The following is an 18,928-nucleotide window of genomic DNA, read 5'->3' on the forward strand; positions in this document are numbered from 1 at the left end:
CCACAAGTTTGATTTTAGCAAGAAAATGTTTAATAAATCAGGAACAATAGCAATGTACAGGAAGAGAGCTTTATGTAAAGTTTTAAGACTTATTTCCTTTTGTTGCTGAAAATGAGACTGAAGGCACTAAGCTTTTATGGCACTTTATGGCACTAAGTTTTTCCAGCTTTGTCTTTCTTCATGATAATATCACATATGGATTTACAATTTCCAACATGTATTTTCCATTGAGGAAACAGCTGCAATTGAAGACAACAGAACTGTGAAAGTAAAGATGTGCATATATCTGGCTCTAGGTTTCTTAAGACATCAGACTCAACCTTTTAACACAACTTTATTGTTCCAAATATTTTCAACAAGATTATCTCAACCTAGCCTTTTTCCCCACCTTGTTTTTCAAATATATATCTCTCTTGAAAGTTGATAAATTTTTGTTCCAAATGATCTTGTCTTCACATCCCTGTGGAAGTAAGTAAGTATTTTATCCCACTTGTCTTGGATGGTTAGTTCCAAAATAAGAGCTGCCAAATGTAATACACAGCTGCACCATCCTTCCCTCCTAAGGAAAATCTTGGAATGAGCTGGAGTTCCTGATTACCTATGTCCACACTTAGAAGAGTTTTCTGTCTCCAGTGACCTCTGGCTTACCTTACCTGGTATGACTATAAATTCTGAAATGCATCAGCATAAGATAGGAAAATGATGATATTAACCACAAACACAATAATTTAGGGAGGCATCACTTCTCATTATTTTTTTAAGTGTCTGAATGTTTTTTCAGTGTGATACTTTATCTGCATAAAGTAAATAATTTAATAAGTGAAATTGAGTAATAGATTTTACTCTATTACATGGTATTTTATGCTGAAATCCAATACAATAGTTTAATTTTTTCAAAAATTCTAGCTAGTGTACTTCCATTTTAAAGCTCCTTATACCTTGACAATGGCTGTTATAATCACCAGGCTCATCTTCTAAAACTTTTGTGTTAAAGAACACTCACATGTTGACCATTCTTTAGAAAAATGTTTTATTAAATGTTTTTTTAATAAGTTCAGATATTGGATGTATTGGATTTGATCAATGGGATCAAATATTCTCTTGCAAACTTACTTTTTATCATTTTGGTGGTGTGAAGATACTCGAGACTATCTAAATCTTGCCAGTAGATTATCCTTCTCATATTAATGAACTGCAAGCAGAAAGTTATCTTGTACATGTAGCATTTACCTAACCCATCATTGTGTACTATTGGGGGTTTTCCCCTCATGTGAATAATTTGTTTTCTTTTACCCTCTGCCATTAGTATTGCTGCTGTTTCTGTTTGTTTCCTTATCTCACTGCTGTTTCCAGTGAGTGATGTGGGGTCCTTGAACTGGGGAGTACCATTCCTAAACCAGGACACTCCTCCTAGCAAAGCAACAATACCCTCAAGTTGTAGAGACACTTCCCTTGACTGCTCTTACTTGAGCAGATGCTGGTGCTTGTAAGGACAAGCAGCGTGACCTTCTCTGCCACACTGCGCAGATACTTGGTGCAGCTGGTCCACACACTGTCATTTTGGTAGTTCTACTCCTATAACTTATAGTGACACAGCTGTAGAGATAGATCTGTTTGGATCCAGAGAAATCAAATCCTGCTTTGATAGGAGGCTGAAGGCAGTGCCAGTGAGCCCAGCCCCAAAACACCAATGTCTTGGAATGAATTGTTCTGGCTGCAGAAGCTAGCTTGGAAAGTTACCTCTACACATGCACAGGATTTAAGGAGATATTTAAATTTTGCCATTAATGATGGGGAAGCTAGTTCTGCATACCCCAGTCATTCTGAAATCAGGACCTAGCTAGACAGAGAAACATATTTGCACAGGAGTACTTTAGAGCCATTCTTCATACATATGTTCTATATAGCCTATTTAGAAAGAAAAGCTGTAAATATTTTCTACAAAAAATGTAGATGGTGCAGTGTCAGATTTGTCTTAATGTGGTAGCTGATACTTTGCTCACCTGTTCAGTACCATATATTATGTTCAGAAGGTTAGAATTCTCAAGAATTGCATGCATTAACCAATCAAAACTTGTTTTTCTTTGCAAGGTCTCTGGCAGTCACTGATTGATAAGCCATAAAATGTTCATTCCTTGCCCGGAGCTTCTGATGAGTACTGAAGATTATACCGTTTAACTCTCCTAACCACTGCAGCAGAGCATTAAGCAAAATTAGAATACTTGGAATTATATATCATCCAAATATGGTTTCTTTCGGGTAAAACAAGCAGTTAATTTACATATCATTGGTTTTGCTTACTCCTCTATATGTGAGGCTATAAAGGATTCCTGGGATTGAGAAAACAATCACATTTTCTCAAAGTCAAGCAAAGTGTAAACACATTCAAAAGAATCACAAAAGTAGCTGAACTGATAAGCACTAAAGAAATGCCCAGAACAGAAAGCAAAATAGATTTTAGTGGTTAATAGAAAAGATGCATACAGCTTCTTGACATGTTTGCTCTTCATCCCAAGGATGAAATAGTCCATGAAGTACTACCAGGTTTCAAAGTAAGGAAATATATGCTGCAGTACCTGGCAAAGGTGGCATCGTGATCTCTGTGCCTGGAAGAGGAAAGGTAAAGCTACATTCTGGTCTTTCCCCACTGCAGAACACTGTGACAGTGTCACAGGGGTTTTCAGGTGAAGGGAGAGACAAGAATGTTGACTCCATGTTCAGAAGGTTTGATTTATTATTTTATGATATATATATATATATATATTACATTATAACTATACTAAAAAGAAAAAGAAGGACAGTTTTTTTCAGAAGCTAGCTAAGCTAAGAATAGAAAAGAATAACAAAGGCAGCTGTCTCAGACAGAGAGCGAGACCCAGCTCTGCTGTGACTGGTCACCACACCCAAACATCCACAGGAGACCAATCACAGATGAGCCTGTTGCATTCCACAGCAGCAGATAACCATTGTTTACATCTTGTTGCTGAAACTTCTCAGCTTCAGCAGGAAAAATCCTAAAGAAAAGATTTTTCACAAAAGATGTCTGCGACAGAACACAATCTTCACAAGGTTTGTAATACAGGGAAAGAAAAGCTAGCCACAATATGGTATAAATTATTATAAAGCCACAGAGAACAAATGCACAAGAACTCCTGGTGCTGTATAAGCAAGTAGGCTTTCTTTCTCATTCAGAGTTTGTAATGCTTGCTTAATGACTTAAATGCAAAGACTTCAGCTAAACACTATGGGGATTTGGAGCTACCCTAAAAATAGACTGAAAAATACTACTCTTACAGAATGAGTATGTTTCATGGAAGACTCCTCTAATTAATAGTCCATAAAACTTTAAATAAATCTGCCAGTGAGTGAGACGCCTCTCAAAGAGAGAGGAAAAGCTCTTGTTCCAACTTGATGGAACCGGATCACCCTGAGGCTCTATCCTGTTACCTTAACACATAGCTTTATAATCTCTGAAAACTTTATAGGTAATCTTTACATAAACTTCATAACGAAAAAAATTAGGAGTCTGATGGAAAATCTAGAAGGGTTGTTTGTTTTTTTTTTTACATAAAAAGACTGAAACATCTAAACATTAAGATTAGGGTCTCTCTAAACAGATTATTAGTGAAATTATGCAAACAAATGAGATCTATAGGGATGCATTTTTAGCAAGAACTCAAGACCTAGATAAGAAAAACAGGATGATTGACAAAAGTTCCAGGAATTCCAGGAAAGCCTTTACCAATTCAAGAAATCCTTGTAGACATATTAACTATAAAGATTCTGTCTCTGATTTATAACTGAGACCACAGAATATTCTCAGCTGGAGGAGACTCACTAGGATCATCAAGTCCAACTGTTAACTCAATGGCCCGTACAGGGATTGAACTCACAACCCTGCTGTTATTGCCACCATGCTCTAAACAACTGAGGTGGTCTCAGGGTCATCTCCTGGAGGCTGAGAATACTCTGGGGAAATATCGCTACATTGGCGACCTTTAACTGCACTGTTCCCACTGTTAAGGTGTTGGAAAGAGCATTATAGGCTACTTACAGTTTAGATCTGTCTTTCTATAGACATTATGTTCTTATATCAATCATATAAAAAAGACAATATCATAAAGGCTTACATCTCATAAACCACACAGGTCATCATGGTCTTTGTAAAAAACCAGTATTCTCTTTGTCTTTACTTTGCATCAGAAGTAAATAAGGAGAGAACAGCCAAGTCTCTAAATTGTCTGAAAGATGTTTTCAGGTAATGTTGCTTATATAGCAAAGACACAGTTAGGAAGACCTGCCATACAAAAAAAATGCAAATGGATCTGTAGGTGTTGTCAAGTATTTACTATCATCTGAAAATATAACAAAGTGTTTGAGGTCTTTCTGAATTAGAACAGCATAATGAAGGTAGGGAGGGCTCTCAAGCCCTCCTTTGTGTGGGAAAATCATGAAACAGTGTGAACAAAACTCTTCCTTATTCAGGAGTAACTTCCTCCCCCTCTTGAAGATCACAGAAAAGACCCACTTCCTTTAGAAACAAATTCTGGGAAAAGTGGATTCTAAGGGGAGGATAAAACAGTTGGGGACAGGTAAGAGGCAACCTACAGTGTTCTCTGACCTTGAAGTGTATGCTTTTGAGTATGTCAATACCAAGAATGAGAAAAGGTAGCTTGTAATGCAAGGAAAAGTGACTCAAATCCACAAACATGGCAAAATGGTAACTCAAAACAGACTTGTCAAGATTGTTACTAGATTAAATCAATAAGAAATGGAGTGTTTCATTATACCTTGAGCAGGTACTAGGGTCTTCTGCCATCCCAAAGAAGAAATTTCTCTGTTTCTTTCCTACCCTGTACACGGACCAGCTCTCAGAAAATTCTGTTCTCTTTTTCTGCAGTCATGTACACATTGAAAGGAAAAAAATAGCAAATAAATCCTCCAAAGTGTGAAGGACATTGCCCTTTTTCATGCAGAACTAATCTGCATCATCCAAACAGAAGATCCTTCTCTGATGACTACACTGCTCCTGGGATCTCAGAACTCCAGAGCCAAGAAGACAGAGGCTCATTACCACATAAATTTCCATTGACTGTAACAGAGTAACTGCAGCATCTAGAGCTGTTTCTATAGGTGCTCTTGCTGCTCACTGTCCCTCAGCAATTAGGGATTTAAATTCTTTTCTATGCTCCTGTGGTGACCTCATCAACAAAATCTGTAAACTTATTATAATTAAGAAAATCATAACATGCCAGAAGGACCTAATAATTTGACATTCTAAACTGCAAGCTTGCCAATGAATAAATGTTACGACCAAGCAGATCGTATCATCTTGGCTCCCTCTCAGCAGGACTTTGCATCAGACTGTTCTGTCCCTACAAATGGCATACAGTATATGTATATATTTTCTTGTTTCCTGCTTTTGAATCTGCAATGACAATTCAAGGACCTTGCCAGATATTTTTACAGGTTCCAAAATGAGGCCTCATTAATGAAAGCTCTTTTCTCCACAGCAGAGAAGTGTGCAGCATGTTCAGCATGCTGGAGGTTTGATGCACATTCTTATGGAAAATTTTGAAAAATTTGGTTCTTTTTCTCAGAAATTTTCAGAAATGCCAAAAATTATCTTGGATTAAAGTGTAGTAGGGGGATCAGCTTGTATTATAAAATAAGGTTTGAATGGATTTTTGTTCTTAAGTCTCAAGGACAGCCCTAACAAAATTCTTTCTGCAGCTGTTTATAGATGACTCGGTGACGTCCTGGAGATCAATTTTAAGTGGATATGAGGCAGGAATCAAGATGATTACTTAAAGTACCTTTTCATATTTTGCTATCAATTTTCTAGAAGTACTTAGTCAGGAATCCTTAAAATATAAGAAAATGTTTATAGTATGAGGAATACTTGACTTGGGGAAAATAGTCAAGTTTAAAACTAGAAGACATTAATCTTGCATTCCTTGTACTTGGGACACCTAGTGGAGAATGTTTTTACAGAAGAAAATATAGAAAAAAAAAAAAAAAAGCTGCTAAAGTCCTCTGTGTAACTTGCTGCAGGAAAGTTTCCCATGAAGCATATCTACTCACCTCTGGTGCACTAGTCACTACTTTGAAAGGACTGTAAGTTCTGCTGCTACTACTGAAGTTAGGAAAAGAGTAAACAACAAGAAAAAATATAATATTTACCAGTGTTGTTACAGTTTATTATTTGTATTACCATATGGCCTAGAAGCCCAAATTATAGATCTAAAATCATTGTGGTAAAAATTTGAAATTTGGGAGAAGTTTCACATTTGTTTTCCTGCAAAGGTCATAAGCTGCTCATCTAAAATGCTTCATCCCTCCTGTATTCTACATTATTTACTAACCCTGAACTTTCATTAGCTTGAGCAGTACTCTGAATCATGTTTCTTTTAAAAAGGTACAAAGAATTATTTAATTTTCTCCAATAAAAAACAGGCTGATCAGTTTGCATGTTAAAGTTGTGCATTCTAAAATCAACACAATGTTTATCAGTTTTCACGGAATGTTTCTCAGTCTAGTGCATACATGTTAGAAGTGCTCTTATTGGTAAGATACAAGCAGAAATCATCCTTTCCCCACAATAACAGCCATTGTCATAGTGATTCAGACCAATTCACCTCATCCAATACCCTTTCTGACAGCGACCAGCATCAGAGAAAAGGGCAAGAAACCATGAAATTGGCAATTATGGAATTATCTTTCAATAGGTAAAGTTGCTTCTTATATCTGAATTTAGATGTGAAGTGCTCCAAAGCTTGAGCATCCATAGAAATTGTGCTAAACTTCTGACTCATTTGGTTTCTTATGGCAGCAAGTTCTAGGCTGCTCAAATGTATTACTGTACTATTATTGTATAAGCTTAATTTCAACAGCATTTCCTTCTGTTTTTAATTTTCTTATGCTCTGGAAATGTAAAAGGTAATAAGAAGTTTTTGTGGGTGCAATTTAAGCAGCTCCCGTATTTGCGCTCAAAGCAAACACAAACCATATTTCTGTGCTCCTAGAAGAAGAAGTAAAGAGAAGCACATAACATAAAAGCTTAAAAAAATACTTTACATCTAGCTACATCCCTTTTCTACTCTCTCACAATTATAGTATACATGCATTCATATACATGTGAATATTTGTTTCTAATAACCAGCCAATATCACAAGTGCATAAACTCACACGGACATAAATGTTAAGCCTTTCTCCATTGCTGAATTCAGTTTTAAACACAGAAAAGCAGTTTCATTGGCCCTTGAAGAGAACAGTGAAGGAGAAAATGGAAAAATAAAAAATTTAAGATATATTGCTGAAAAAGCCTAACAAATTTAGCCGTGTATTTAGTCATTAAATGCAACTGAAGAAATGTAGACCCTACAACTTAAAAACCGCCAGCTCAATTGTTTGGAAGCTCACTAGCAGAGGATCCATTGACTGCAGAGCAAAGCAAATAGAAAACCTCCAAGACAATAAAGTCCAAGTCCCTAGAAGACAAAAAATCAAAACTTACCCAAGTAACAAGGAAAAAAAACCCTAGAGACTCTGCAAAGGAATGATTTCTCTACATGGTACAGTACTGAATGGATCTTTTACAAAGGTTGATGCATTGGGTAAATAGTCTTAATGAATTAGCATATTGAGCTGCCCTTGTGGAATACACACTAAAAATACAAGTACTGAAATCAGTGCACCTGATATATAGGAAAACTAATATAAATTGTATAGATACATATAACACGCTAATAAAACAGAGTAATGCGCAGTAACTATTGTATCTTACAAGGAGAGAAAAAAATATCTGGAACAGCTACTGATACCTAGTAACCATTTAGTAAGAGAACCCTACTCAATTAATACACAAATCTGTAACTTTATCCCCAAGAGTTCTGTTGTTTTCACCAGACACTTTCAAACAAAACAAAATGTTACTGAGAGCCAAATCAAACACCGGCTGAAATTCCAGGAAAGACTCCCATTGACTTGAGTAGCTTTTGAATGGAGAACAGAAATTTTTAGATCTGTTCCCTTTGAAGAGACTGCAAAACTTCATATTTATGGTTAGTCCTACGAAGAACCAGTATTTAAGAAACCAGTCCTCCTTAATGACAAATCACACCTCCAAATTGCTTTCACAGTGTGATACCCTGGAGCTATGCAAGACCCTGAGCTGTCCTTCAGTGTTTTGCCACCAAAAATATTGCCAGTAAGTACTGTTCTGTTTCCACCTGCAGCATACTCTAAATGAAGGTAAATAAGGCATTCATGCAGGAAATTAACACATGGCATAAAATAATACTGAGCTTCAGGCTGAAAGCTAGCATCACGTCAGAGGGAAAATCAGAGTGTAACAGTATGTGTGCAGTCCCAAGCAGGGGCTTTGTAAGGCAGCTCGAACCCCCAATAAATGTATTGACAGATCAGGCACACAAACTAAAATTAACATGTTGTCCCTTGTGCTATGGCCTGAAAAACCACCGATGATTTTTCTTAACTTTACCTGACTTTTTTAGTATTCATGTGTTCTTATAAAGTATTTTGTTAAATTGTTTGCAAAATTCACATTCAAGTTTTTAACTAAACTATCTTAATATATCCTTCACAATCTATATAGGTTTATAAGCAATGGGATGCAATTCCCACTTCTAGTACAAGTCTGTGTGGGTTTTCTTATTTGAGGTAGGGAGGGAGAATCAAGTTAAATCCAAAAGTCTATGGGAGCCTCAAAAGCGAGGCACAGAGTTGAGTTGAAGAGTGGAAGTAATGTAAAATACTGTGCCCAGCATCCTGAAGGGGTAACAAAAAGGTGATTAGTGAACCTTCTCTCTTTCAGACTCCATTAGATGCCAAAATATCCTCTACGCTTTATATTTTCATTAACCCCAAAAATTTCCACAGTCCATTTGAAACAGATTGGCTGGGATTCCATCACCAGAGTGCTTAAGGTATTTCCTATTTCACAAGATTTCTTACTTTCAGATTCAATTCTGGTATATCATCAGCCCTGGCTCTTCCTTGGATGGCAACTTCTTACACAGTTTAAGGTGATTTTAAACTGTGTCTGTGCCAGTGGCACGAGAGCCTGGTCACCCATGGGCATCAATAATACCCACACAAGGCTATAGTAATATTCAGTGCTCAAATAATTCATTAGGATTTTTTAAACTTACAGCAATGTACATTCCCAAACTCGTCTGCAGTCACACTACAGCACAGGAGTCGCATGGAAGAAAGCTGAGTATTTGTAGCAACATTCACACAAACCTGAGAAACAATTTGAGAACTAATTCAGAGTTTAACTTAAAAAAAAATCTATGGACAGATTTTTGTCATTAATGGAGATGAAAAAAGATGTAAGAGCAGTAATATCATTAGAGAAGCTGCAAAGAAGTTGCCCGTTCAAAAAGGTGAAAATTTCAGGAGAAATGCTTAAGAATGGAGAAAAAAGAGCTGTTGTGGACAGGACTAAATTTGCTATTCCTGCCACAAGAGAAGCAAGAAAAGGTCAGGGTGAACAGGGGGTCACTTAACCAAGCCAAAAATGCAGAGTAGGTGTTTTGGATGATGCAACACTATAAACCAACCACTAGGCAAGGAAGAGGACACAAAGAACCTTGTGTTTGCTGATACTGGTGCATGGGGGCCAAAAGCAACAGAAAGCAACAGGAAGAATATTTCTTCTCCACATGTGGCTCAAACTGCAGAGGAGACGCCTGGGGCTGGGGTGGGGGTAAGTGGGACACTGCCTCCCTCAGCCAACTGACCTCTCCAGTATGTTGCATAAGGAGCTTAGGAAACAGAAAGTTTGGGGCCAGGCCAGAGCATCATTGTACAAAATGGTTTCACTGAGCCAAAACTCTCCATGGAACAGCTGGTCGTATTTGCTGCATCCCCGTACTGTGAAGCAGAAAATCCAAGTCTACTGCCTGCTGTTTTCTAAGGAAAGGTCTCTGTAAGCTGTTGGCACTATATTTGTGCTTTGCTCTATCAATTTGCTTAGGTTTTCAGGAGGACAGAAAAGGGGCAAAGCACAATAAAACAAAGATCCTGAAGAGTAAATGGAAGATGCCTGGGAGTTTACAATGAAGAGAAACCTGGGGGAAGAGGAGAGGATGGAAAGGGGGAAGAGGTGAAAAAGAAACCCTTTGTGGAATCTGATTCATCACACTATTTTCCTGTTAAGGTTATAACAGTCTCCTTTATTTTAATATATTCAGGAAATTACTTTCTTTCAATCAGAATTGTCTTGGGCTGAAATGACAACTGCTAATGGCAGTCTATAAAACCCAGACGTTCTCTCTGACTCATTATATATATTTCTAGGGGAAAGCAGAAAATCATCTATCTATTGGAAGTCATTGCTGTCTCTTGGCCAGGCAAACATTCACCAGCAAGCAGCATGGAAACACCCTTCAGGAGCCCCAGCTTCCCTGGTCTGAGCAAGGAATTACTCCATGGGTCCAATATTTCAATTCTCTGGTTTTTAATTGACAAGTTATAGCCTTGGCACTTCAGCATCTGCCTTCAGGAAATACTCTAATAAATAAGTTTATTAGGAAGATTTTTACAAAAAAAGTATCTTCCAAGGAAGACAAGGAAGGTAAAACCTTGTGTTTTAGGGGGTATCTGTTAATAAAGGCTAGGAAGACAATTTTCCATCCAAAAAAGCTCATACTCTTTCTAGGAGTACTGTCCAGTCTGGGACAGAGATGTGGACTGAATTAGATATGGTGTTTCTATTCTTCCAATAAAGCAATTCTGTAAAAGAGTGAGTATAAATTTTCCTAGAGGATATGAAAAAAGTGCTCAGTGAAGAAAATTACTTGTTGCCCTTATTATCTTATATTTTTCTTCATCTTAGCCCTTTTTTTTAAAGTAACACTATGAATATTTCAAGGCTACTAATTACAGAAAAAAATGTAAGGCTGTTGTGTCTAAACACAGCCAAACGTAGAACAGTGTTTGACTGCAGTAAATCCAAACAAAAATCACAGAATCAGCTAGGTTTGAAAAGATGTTTGAGATCATTGAGTCCAACCTATGACCCAAGACCACAGGACCATGACACTAAGTACCACATCCACCTCCAGGAACAGTGAGTCCACTATCAGTAATTACAGGTAAATGATTTTGCTGTTACCCTGTTACTGTACAGCTTTGTACAGCATAAAACTTTTGGTAGATACTAAATCTTCCAGTTGAATATTTTTTTAAGATAGAGAGTTATTTGAGTTATTATTTCTTGAAATTATCTTTAAAACATAGTATGTAATTTTAAAGGCTTGTTGTAACAATTTTTTGAGGCTTTAATAGGGTCTTGTGGCTGAAAGTGTTGCAACACACCAGACAGATTATGCAATTCTTATTCTTAGTAATGCTACCCAGTATTGTCTCTCAAAGCAGCAGAGAGAATATCCCTTAAAAAACACAATTTCTGTAGATGTCTAGGACTAGAAAAAAAGCAAATAAATAATATAAATTGAAAATGAAATTGACATAAGAACATGTTGACTAAGTGTTTGTGCCTCACACCATTAGGTCACAGCAATTCCTTTAGACAGCTACAATGTACCTTTATTTGTTTTATATTATTTTATTAACTAAGCATATTAGTGCTGTACTTTGGGTCGTTTATAAAATTTTACCTTCCTCCAGTGCACCTTTTGTCACACAAACAAGATATTTTTCATTTCAAATGCAACAACTATTCAATGATTTTTTTTCCTTTTTTTTCCCCCCTTCTCTTGCTTTGGCTTACTACCCAAGATGTGTAGGTTGTTGTGTTTTTCCCCCCTTTTATCTCAATATCTAAACGCAATAATAGAAGTAATTAATGTTTAGCTGTTTAACTTCGATTTTATGCAGAGTAGACATCTGATGATCAAATCCACCCAATGTCTGCAATTAGAGCAACTTGTGCAGCTGTGCTTCCTCTTGCTAGCTGGAAAGCTTCTTCCCTTTTGCTGAACTGATTTGTGATGCACTTGATGTACAATGTTCTATGTACAGCTTTGAAATAAATGTGGGATATTATTCTATCTTCAAGGCCAAAACAGAGAAAGGCTGCATTAAGCATTTAGGTGGGATAAGGAGGGAGGGAGGGAGAGGAAAATAAAATGAAAAGGCAATGACTGCAGATGCCCAGGCTGTATGTGGCACTGGAAAATCATTGTCAGCTTTGCTGTCACTGTCACACTAAACTTCCCAGATGTTCATATCTGGAAATGTCACAAAATGTCATGGCATAAGTTGCTATATTTTGTTTTCTGTAGAAAGAGTGAACAATAATAAAACAGCCTCGGGAGTGTATGGCTAGCCAACAACAGCTTGTAAAGGTCTCAGTAAAACAGCATGTGTGCACATTCTGGAAAAGAAGCAAACATCAGCTTCTTTTCTTCTTCTTTTTTTTTTTTTAACTAATAACAGAGCTTGAGCTGATAGAAATTTAACATTTAAATTAAACACAAAGAAAAGGCTCTTACAGAGTCTTCTCCTGCTCTCAAAGCCGCCTTTGTCCACGAGCTAAAATGCTGATGTCAGATTAGTTATTGACAGAGCCAGTACAAATTCGTTCCATGTTCATTTATCTTCTGGAATTTGATGTAGTGCTCTACAATTAAAAGCAGAAACCTCTGTGAAATAAGCTCTTCATTGCTGACATCAGTGTGGGAGAAAGCTTTATATTTTAAAGCAAGATCTTTCAAAGCACAGATTTTATCTTCTCCACAAGGTTTGTGGTTTTGAGTAAAGTCCAGGTCAGGTTCTCTCCGTAATCTTCTTTCTCTCAAATTACTTCCATTTGCTTTTCAGAAAGCAAAACCAACTATACACACATAAATTCAACAAAACACCCTCCACTTAACCATTAAGATTAAACATTATAAAATGGTAGCTGCAGTCTATATATCCAAGTAAAACAACTTTGGATAAAATGATTTTGGCTTCTTTACAAAAGAAAATAAGAAAGGAAATCAATCATCTGTTTTTCTGCTCATAGAACTCAACGCAGATCCAGAAGCTACAGTTAAAATCCTTTCCTTACAATCCTGCTCTTGCATGTAATTAAGTTCATTGTAATACGTGAATATTACAATGCTGTGACCTACTTACAAAGTCAGAACTCTCAAATGGCTAAAAGTGACCCACTCACTTTCACATCGATTTTTACAAAGTAAGTCCCTTTGCTCTTTTGTGAATCATGTGCCTCTGCTTTATCTACACACCATGTGTGGGGCACAATAGCATGACAGCTACAGAACAGAGGTGGGCACAAGGAACTAATCAAGAATAAATGCTGAGCCAGAATTATTTGTTTTCAAAGATATATTTGCTCCAAGACAGTGACTTATTTCAAAGTCTATTTTATATATGCCAAATGACTCAGATGTCATCATTTAGTCTTGAAGTCCTTGGTACATTAGTCTAATGTAACATCACTGAGAAGATGTATTTGCCTTTATTGGAAGGACAGGTGGCAGCCATATTTTGGTCAACTGTAAATTTTTTCACTCCAAATCTCTTTTTCATCACACTTTGCTTTATTCTACTGGTTGGCTCTACTTTTATTCAGTGTTTTATTCTTTTTTTATCCCAATATTTTATGAATGTTAATGAGCAATCAAGCTTAAAACATTTAGATGCTTTTCAGTTATTTTATTAGATGCTATGTTTCAAAAGAGAGGTGAACTATTCTGTTTATTTAATAGAAGCATATCACCAAGTGACAGATTCTGTACATCATTCTGGTCCTTTCTGCTGTCATCTGAGGACTGAAGATTTTACCTGGAAGCAGCCATTCATCATCCACCATTTCTTTAAACAGCAGGCTTTGCCTCCCACACTCAGTAAATCCACAGGAATGACTGCCGAACCCCTTTAAAACAAATTATGTTATATTCGTATTACAAAGGGGAAACAGATTTTTATAAGGTCAGATCTGTCTCCTTAATTTTTTGTTATTATTATCTCCATCTTTCCACCTCTTCTTAAATTTTGGGCTGAACAAGAGGCTGTAATTCCACTGAAGAGTTCTCCTCACAACCATTCTGACTCCTGGTACCACCTGGCTTCTCAAACTGACAGTGCAGCTGCCTGCAGTGCTGTCATGTTAACCCATTGCTGAGGTGGCCAGTGGGAGGCTGATTAAAGCCACCCGTCCTGATTTATGCATTTGCCAGTTGCAGCATGTACACTGCATGTTTTCTGCTGAGAAGGGGTGTGGGGCCTCTCAGATGGGAGTAGATGATCATCCTGAAGTGGATGTGTTTGACTGCAGCATAGAGCAGGCAGAATACAGAGTAAACTAGGAGCATCCAGCAAAAATGACGATTAAGAGGCTCCTAAAACAAAGTAACAGGCTCAAAGCCAAACTGCAGAGCTGATGATAAAAAAGATGCACAGAGGTTTCACAGAGGTTCAGAAGAGGCAATGCAGAAATCACTGCTCCTCAGAGAGGTGGTGAAAGTTGCTGGGATCACAGCAGGACAGAATTCACTCAACAATCACAGCAGGCTGCAAGGGGTAAGAGATATCTGCTGTCAAACCTTTTATTTTAATTCATCTTGATCAATAAGCCTTGAATTTTCTCTGTTTCAAGAGCTTTTTACCTTTAGTGGTTTTGGGTTGTTCACTTGAAAGAACAGATGTAGCCAGATCTCCATGAAAGAATCAACTGAGACTAAGTTGTCAGAAAACAGAGAAAACATGCATATTACTTCAGACTGTTCATTATAAATGTCTTCCTCTGCTTGAGCTCAGTTACTTTCCCATTTAGCAACTTTCACAAACACACTTCTTGCAAAGTGTTAGGTAGTAGCCACTATCAATTCTATATAATTAAATGGCATAATTCTACTCTCCTTTTTCCACATAGGTACCTCTCTGGAGGACATGCAGCTGTCTGTTATACCGACTATTTTAGGGACCTAAAGAGCTAGGTTTTCAGGGAGGGATTAGCTTACATCTACATCTAAATAGTGTACAATGTGACTCCTTGAAAACATGCATAATTCCCAACATACGAACTTCCAACAGCAGATAATGTCAGTAGGAAAGTGATGCAGCATTACAAGAGTACTTACACCACTGCCAGAAAAAAAAAAATAAAAACAAAAACCCACAACCAACCAGATGAAGAAAAAGAGTAAAAAATAATGCAAGCAGAAACACTGCTAGGAAACAGTTTTGTGTTAATATACCCCATGTGGCAATAAGCGTTGACATGAGCATGAAACTTCTAAGTCAACCTCTCACTTTGTTCCAGCTTCTACTATGCTATTTAGTACTCTGCCTAACAATTAAGATGTTATTTCTATTTTATGTTCTAATGGATGTGTAGGCAACAGCTTATTTCATTACATGAACAATGGAAGTGCAGTGCCTGGAGTCTCCTCAACATTTCAAGGTATTTTAAAAAACTGCAGGCTTTTCTTCTTGCTTGTCAATATCTTCTTTAAGGAGGGGAATGACTTTCAGGCTTTCAGTGTACTTGAATACAGTTGTCTTCATTTTTTAATATCAATACTATTGAAGCTGCATCTGTCTATATTTATTGAACTGAAAAAGCCTGGAGATAAGAATTCTTGTACTAGAAATTTTGTATCTCTTATTCATTTTCAGAATTTGTTTCTTGGTATGCAGTATTTACTTCTCTGCATCTCAGATTCTTTGCTTGAGTTGTTACCTGTTCCCTTAAGCTTTCTAACAAATTAAAGTGTTGTACTAATACCTGAGGCAGAGTTTCCTGATAAAGCCAGTCTACTGTGTCCTTTAAGATGAAGATAGAAAAGCTTTATTCCAAAACACTAAAATTCACAAATCTAGCTAGGTGCTACACAATATCTTTATAAAACACTTTATTTCAAAGAAAAGGGGTGTTTTTTTGAAGACAGCTTTTGACATTCAAAACTCCAGAAAGTAACTAAGAATCTCATTTCTAATTTCTTAGATTGAAAAGTTCAACTTTTGATTTTAAAAAAATACCATTTGGCAGGCGGGGGAATTTATCTATAGCAATGCAATAATACACAAATCTGAAACAATATTACAGAATGATTTCATTCTATTTCAAACCAAGAACACTCTAATATTGTGGAAAAGACTAAAAAATTTCGAATTTTTATCCTAATTTTGGACATTACTATTTTTAATGCACTTCTGTTTTTTAGAAGATCAAATAATTATTTTTCATTCATATTTTTCTCTAGCTATAGAAGCTTTGAAGGGCTCTGAGTCTCATTTCTCAAATCCTTTCTTATATTACATTTGTTGGATGAGTAGATGATGACCAAACCTCAATATTACTTGTGGCTGTCCCTTATCAAAATCTTTGTTCTAAGAAAACATTAAAGGCAATATAGTTCTTTTAATTTCTCATTTTATTGTTTCCAATACTTAGTAATATATCCTTATTGTCTGCTTCAGTCCATAGTGGCACACACTATGTTAATTCCTAAGAAACATTCCTGGCAATGTGACAGAACAACACAAACTACTTGCACTATCATTTTAGAGGTATTGGTTACTTCCATTTCAATGAGCTTCTAGGAATCATGCTGGAATTTCAATATCCAGTTATGTTTGTGCACACACGTAGGGTAGGTAGAATTACACAACAGGAACTGATCAGCTCTGATGCAATCTTCAGTCATGAAATTCCCACAGAAAATAGTATTAAGGATCCCTAACAGGCACGTCTTTCTTTTGGCTCTTCTTCCTTTTGCAAAATGTTATAAACTGAGGATAGCCTGCACTATTTCCTCCTCCTTGAAAGGGCTAAAGCTGAATATATTATTGAAAGCCTGTAAAACTTTATACTAAAAACATACTTTCAAAAAGTTACAAAATTGAAAAGGGTTCCTTTCTGTCAAGGAGGACTACAGCTCTACTGTATGATTCTGTGACCTAAAAATTTCTCAACAAAATGAGAACATAATCCTATAGTCTCTTTTTCTTTTCCCTTCTTTAATTGCAAAGCTATTTATTTTTCTACAGAGACTGGTTAGAGGCACCAAACCAAATGTCAGCCTCCCACATGGATGCATATTTATCTGTAGTCTTGGGGTCACTGCGACACATCCTGTGCTCAGTTCAGTTATTCAGCAGAAGCCATCTGCTTCAAGCCCTAACCTCCCCTAGACTAAAAGTGGTCAGAGCTGGGACCCAACACCTGTTTGGACAGCATATGGTGGAAGGCTTCGTTACTTTACAAGTGTGAGAGTCATCTGTGGATTCCTCACTTCAGATGACAAGCTTTATTTAGTGATTGTTACTGACAATTCAGACATGTGCTTTTCATAATCTAAAGATTGAAGTGAATACAGAGCTGCTAGTTTTAAGAGCTTCAGGTCACTGTTTTAAGCTGCAACTTAAAACAGTGCTACTTGTGTTTTTCTCCTTAAAAATTATAATTTTGGTGATCCTACACCTCACTTTAATCCCTCACACAGCTGCAACATGACACTTAGTACATTTACTCTTTTGTTTTTTATTTAGGAGGAGGCCTGAATTCCCATGTTTATATATATATATAATAAAAGCATAAAGTAGTGGAAAAAGATATGTAGGTCACTAAGAAAATCCAAGATCTACAGGGAATATTACTGGGAAAATTTTTCCTCCCCTTTTTTATTGGGCCATTCATCTAAGTAAGACTACTGGAACAAAGGCTCTTGAAGCAGTAAACTGGTCTCAAGAATCCATCAGTTTAACTGGAGTGCAGAATCTCTTCCCAATAAATCAACCAGGGGAAAAAAAAAAGCGATACACATTTTGTTACCTTTGAATAGTCTAACTCTGCATTTGTTTGAGCAATGCTTAAGGTAAGGAGAGCCTTTGCCACTCCCTGGTCAGGCTCAGCTCCTTAGCTCTCACAAATCACATTAGGTCTTTTCCTCCTTCTTTCTCTCATTTTCCTCAGATACCACAGTGTCCCAGGACGTGCTGCAGGCTGATGTGTTTCTGCCATGTGTCTTTTCACATCTCTCTGATGAAGTTCTGAGAGAGCTAAGGAAAATCTGGCTCTGCTAGCCCCACATCAACATAGCAAAATGTATCCAATTTCTGGTGTCTTTGCCCAGGCAGATTGACTCAAACAGAGAAGAGACCATGACCTTTCCATTTCATTCTTCCTCACCACCATGACATAGCTGAGCTGGCCTATTCATCAGAGCATTTAAGTGTGTGGTTTTAGTTATATACATGCTTTGCTGAGTCCTAGCCTCTATAATTATGGAAAAAAAATTAACAATTGCCTAGAATACAGTTGTATTTTCCACAAATGTCAAAGGCATTTCTAACCCTGGATGGGTGCTCTTTAAAGTGTCAAATAAATCTAAAATAAATACACATTACTCGAGTCAAAAAAAAAAAAAGAAAAAAATCAAATACATTTGTCTTCAACCAGAGCAGTTACTCCAATAAAATCAACATTCTGGTCCTTTCACTTGTCCTCAGAAAGAGATTTTTTCATCTATGCAAACTTGGGAAATTAGCAGAAAAGGAAACATTCTAATGTAAATCTTACATTGTAGCTTTTTTTCTCACATTCTTAATCCAAATTGGTAACACAAAATAGATCATTGAATGGACACTAAGGGCCATGCAGGACATGGAAGGAGCTCTGCTTTACAAAATAAACAATACTCTTTTGCATCTATTACCTATTCCTACAGAGGAAAAAAACCCAACTCTCCCCACCCATACTCCCCCAATATACTCAAGAGAACCAAAATAAAACAAAACACCCAAATGTTTCGAAACCAATGAAAAAACAATGCCCAAATGAATTAGCTAAGAGCTTTTATTTACATCTCAAGGGAAAAAAAATAAAAGCAGTAAAGTTTCACACTTTTGAGCCCTTAAATGCACTCTATATGAAGTCACTACAGTCAATTTTGTGCTACAGTTTCACTGACCTAGTGAAAGC

General features: G+C 36.8%; 1 protein-coding gene across 3 annotated transcripts in view; it reads right to left on the reverse strand.

Annotated features, from left to right (window-relative positions):
- NKAIN2 (sodium/potassium transporting ATPase interacting 2) overlaps window positions 1-18,928 on the reverse strand; it is a 525,471-nt gene that overhangs the window by 448,858 nt on the left and 57,685 nt on the right. The window contains exon 1 of one of the 3 annotated variants that reach the window (XM_054514432.1): window positions 13,786-13,817. The exons of the other annotated variants lie outside the window; for them this stretch is intronic. Within the exon in view, the coding sequence (XP_054370407.1) occupies window positions 13,786-13,806 (21 nt within the window). The 5' untranslated portion in view covers window positions 13,807-13,817. Of the gene's footprint in view, window positions 1-13,785; window positions 13,818-18,928 lie in introns of those variants that run through there. 3 annotated transcript variants of the gene reach the window in all.

The sequence above is a fragment of the Molothrus ater genome, chromosome 3 (genome assembly GCF_012460135.2).
Source record: "Molothrus ater isolate BHLD 08-10-18 breed brown headed cowbird chromosome 3, BPBGC_Mater_1.1, whole genome shotgun sequence".
Taxonomy (NCBI): Eukaryota; Metazoa; Chordata; class Aves; order Passeriformes; family Icteridae; genus Molothrus; species Molothrus ater.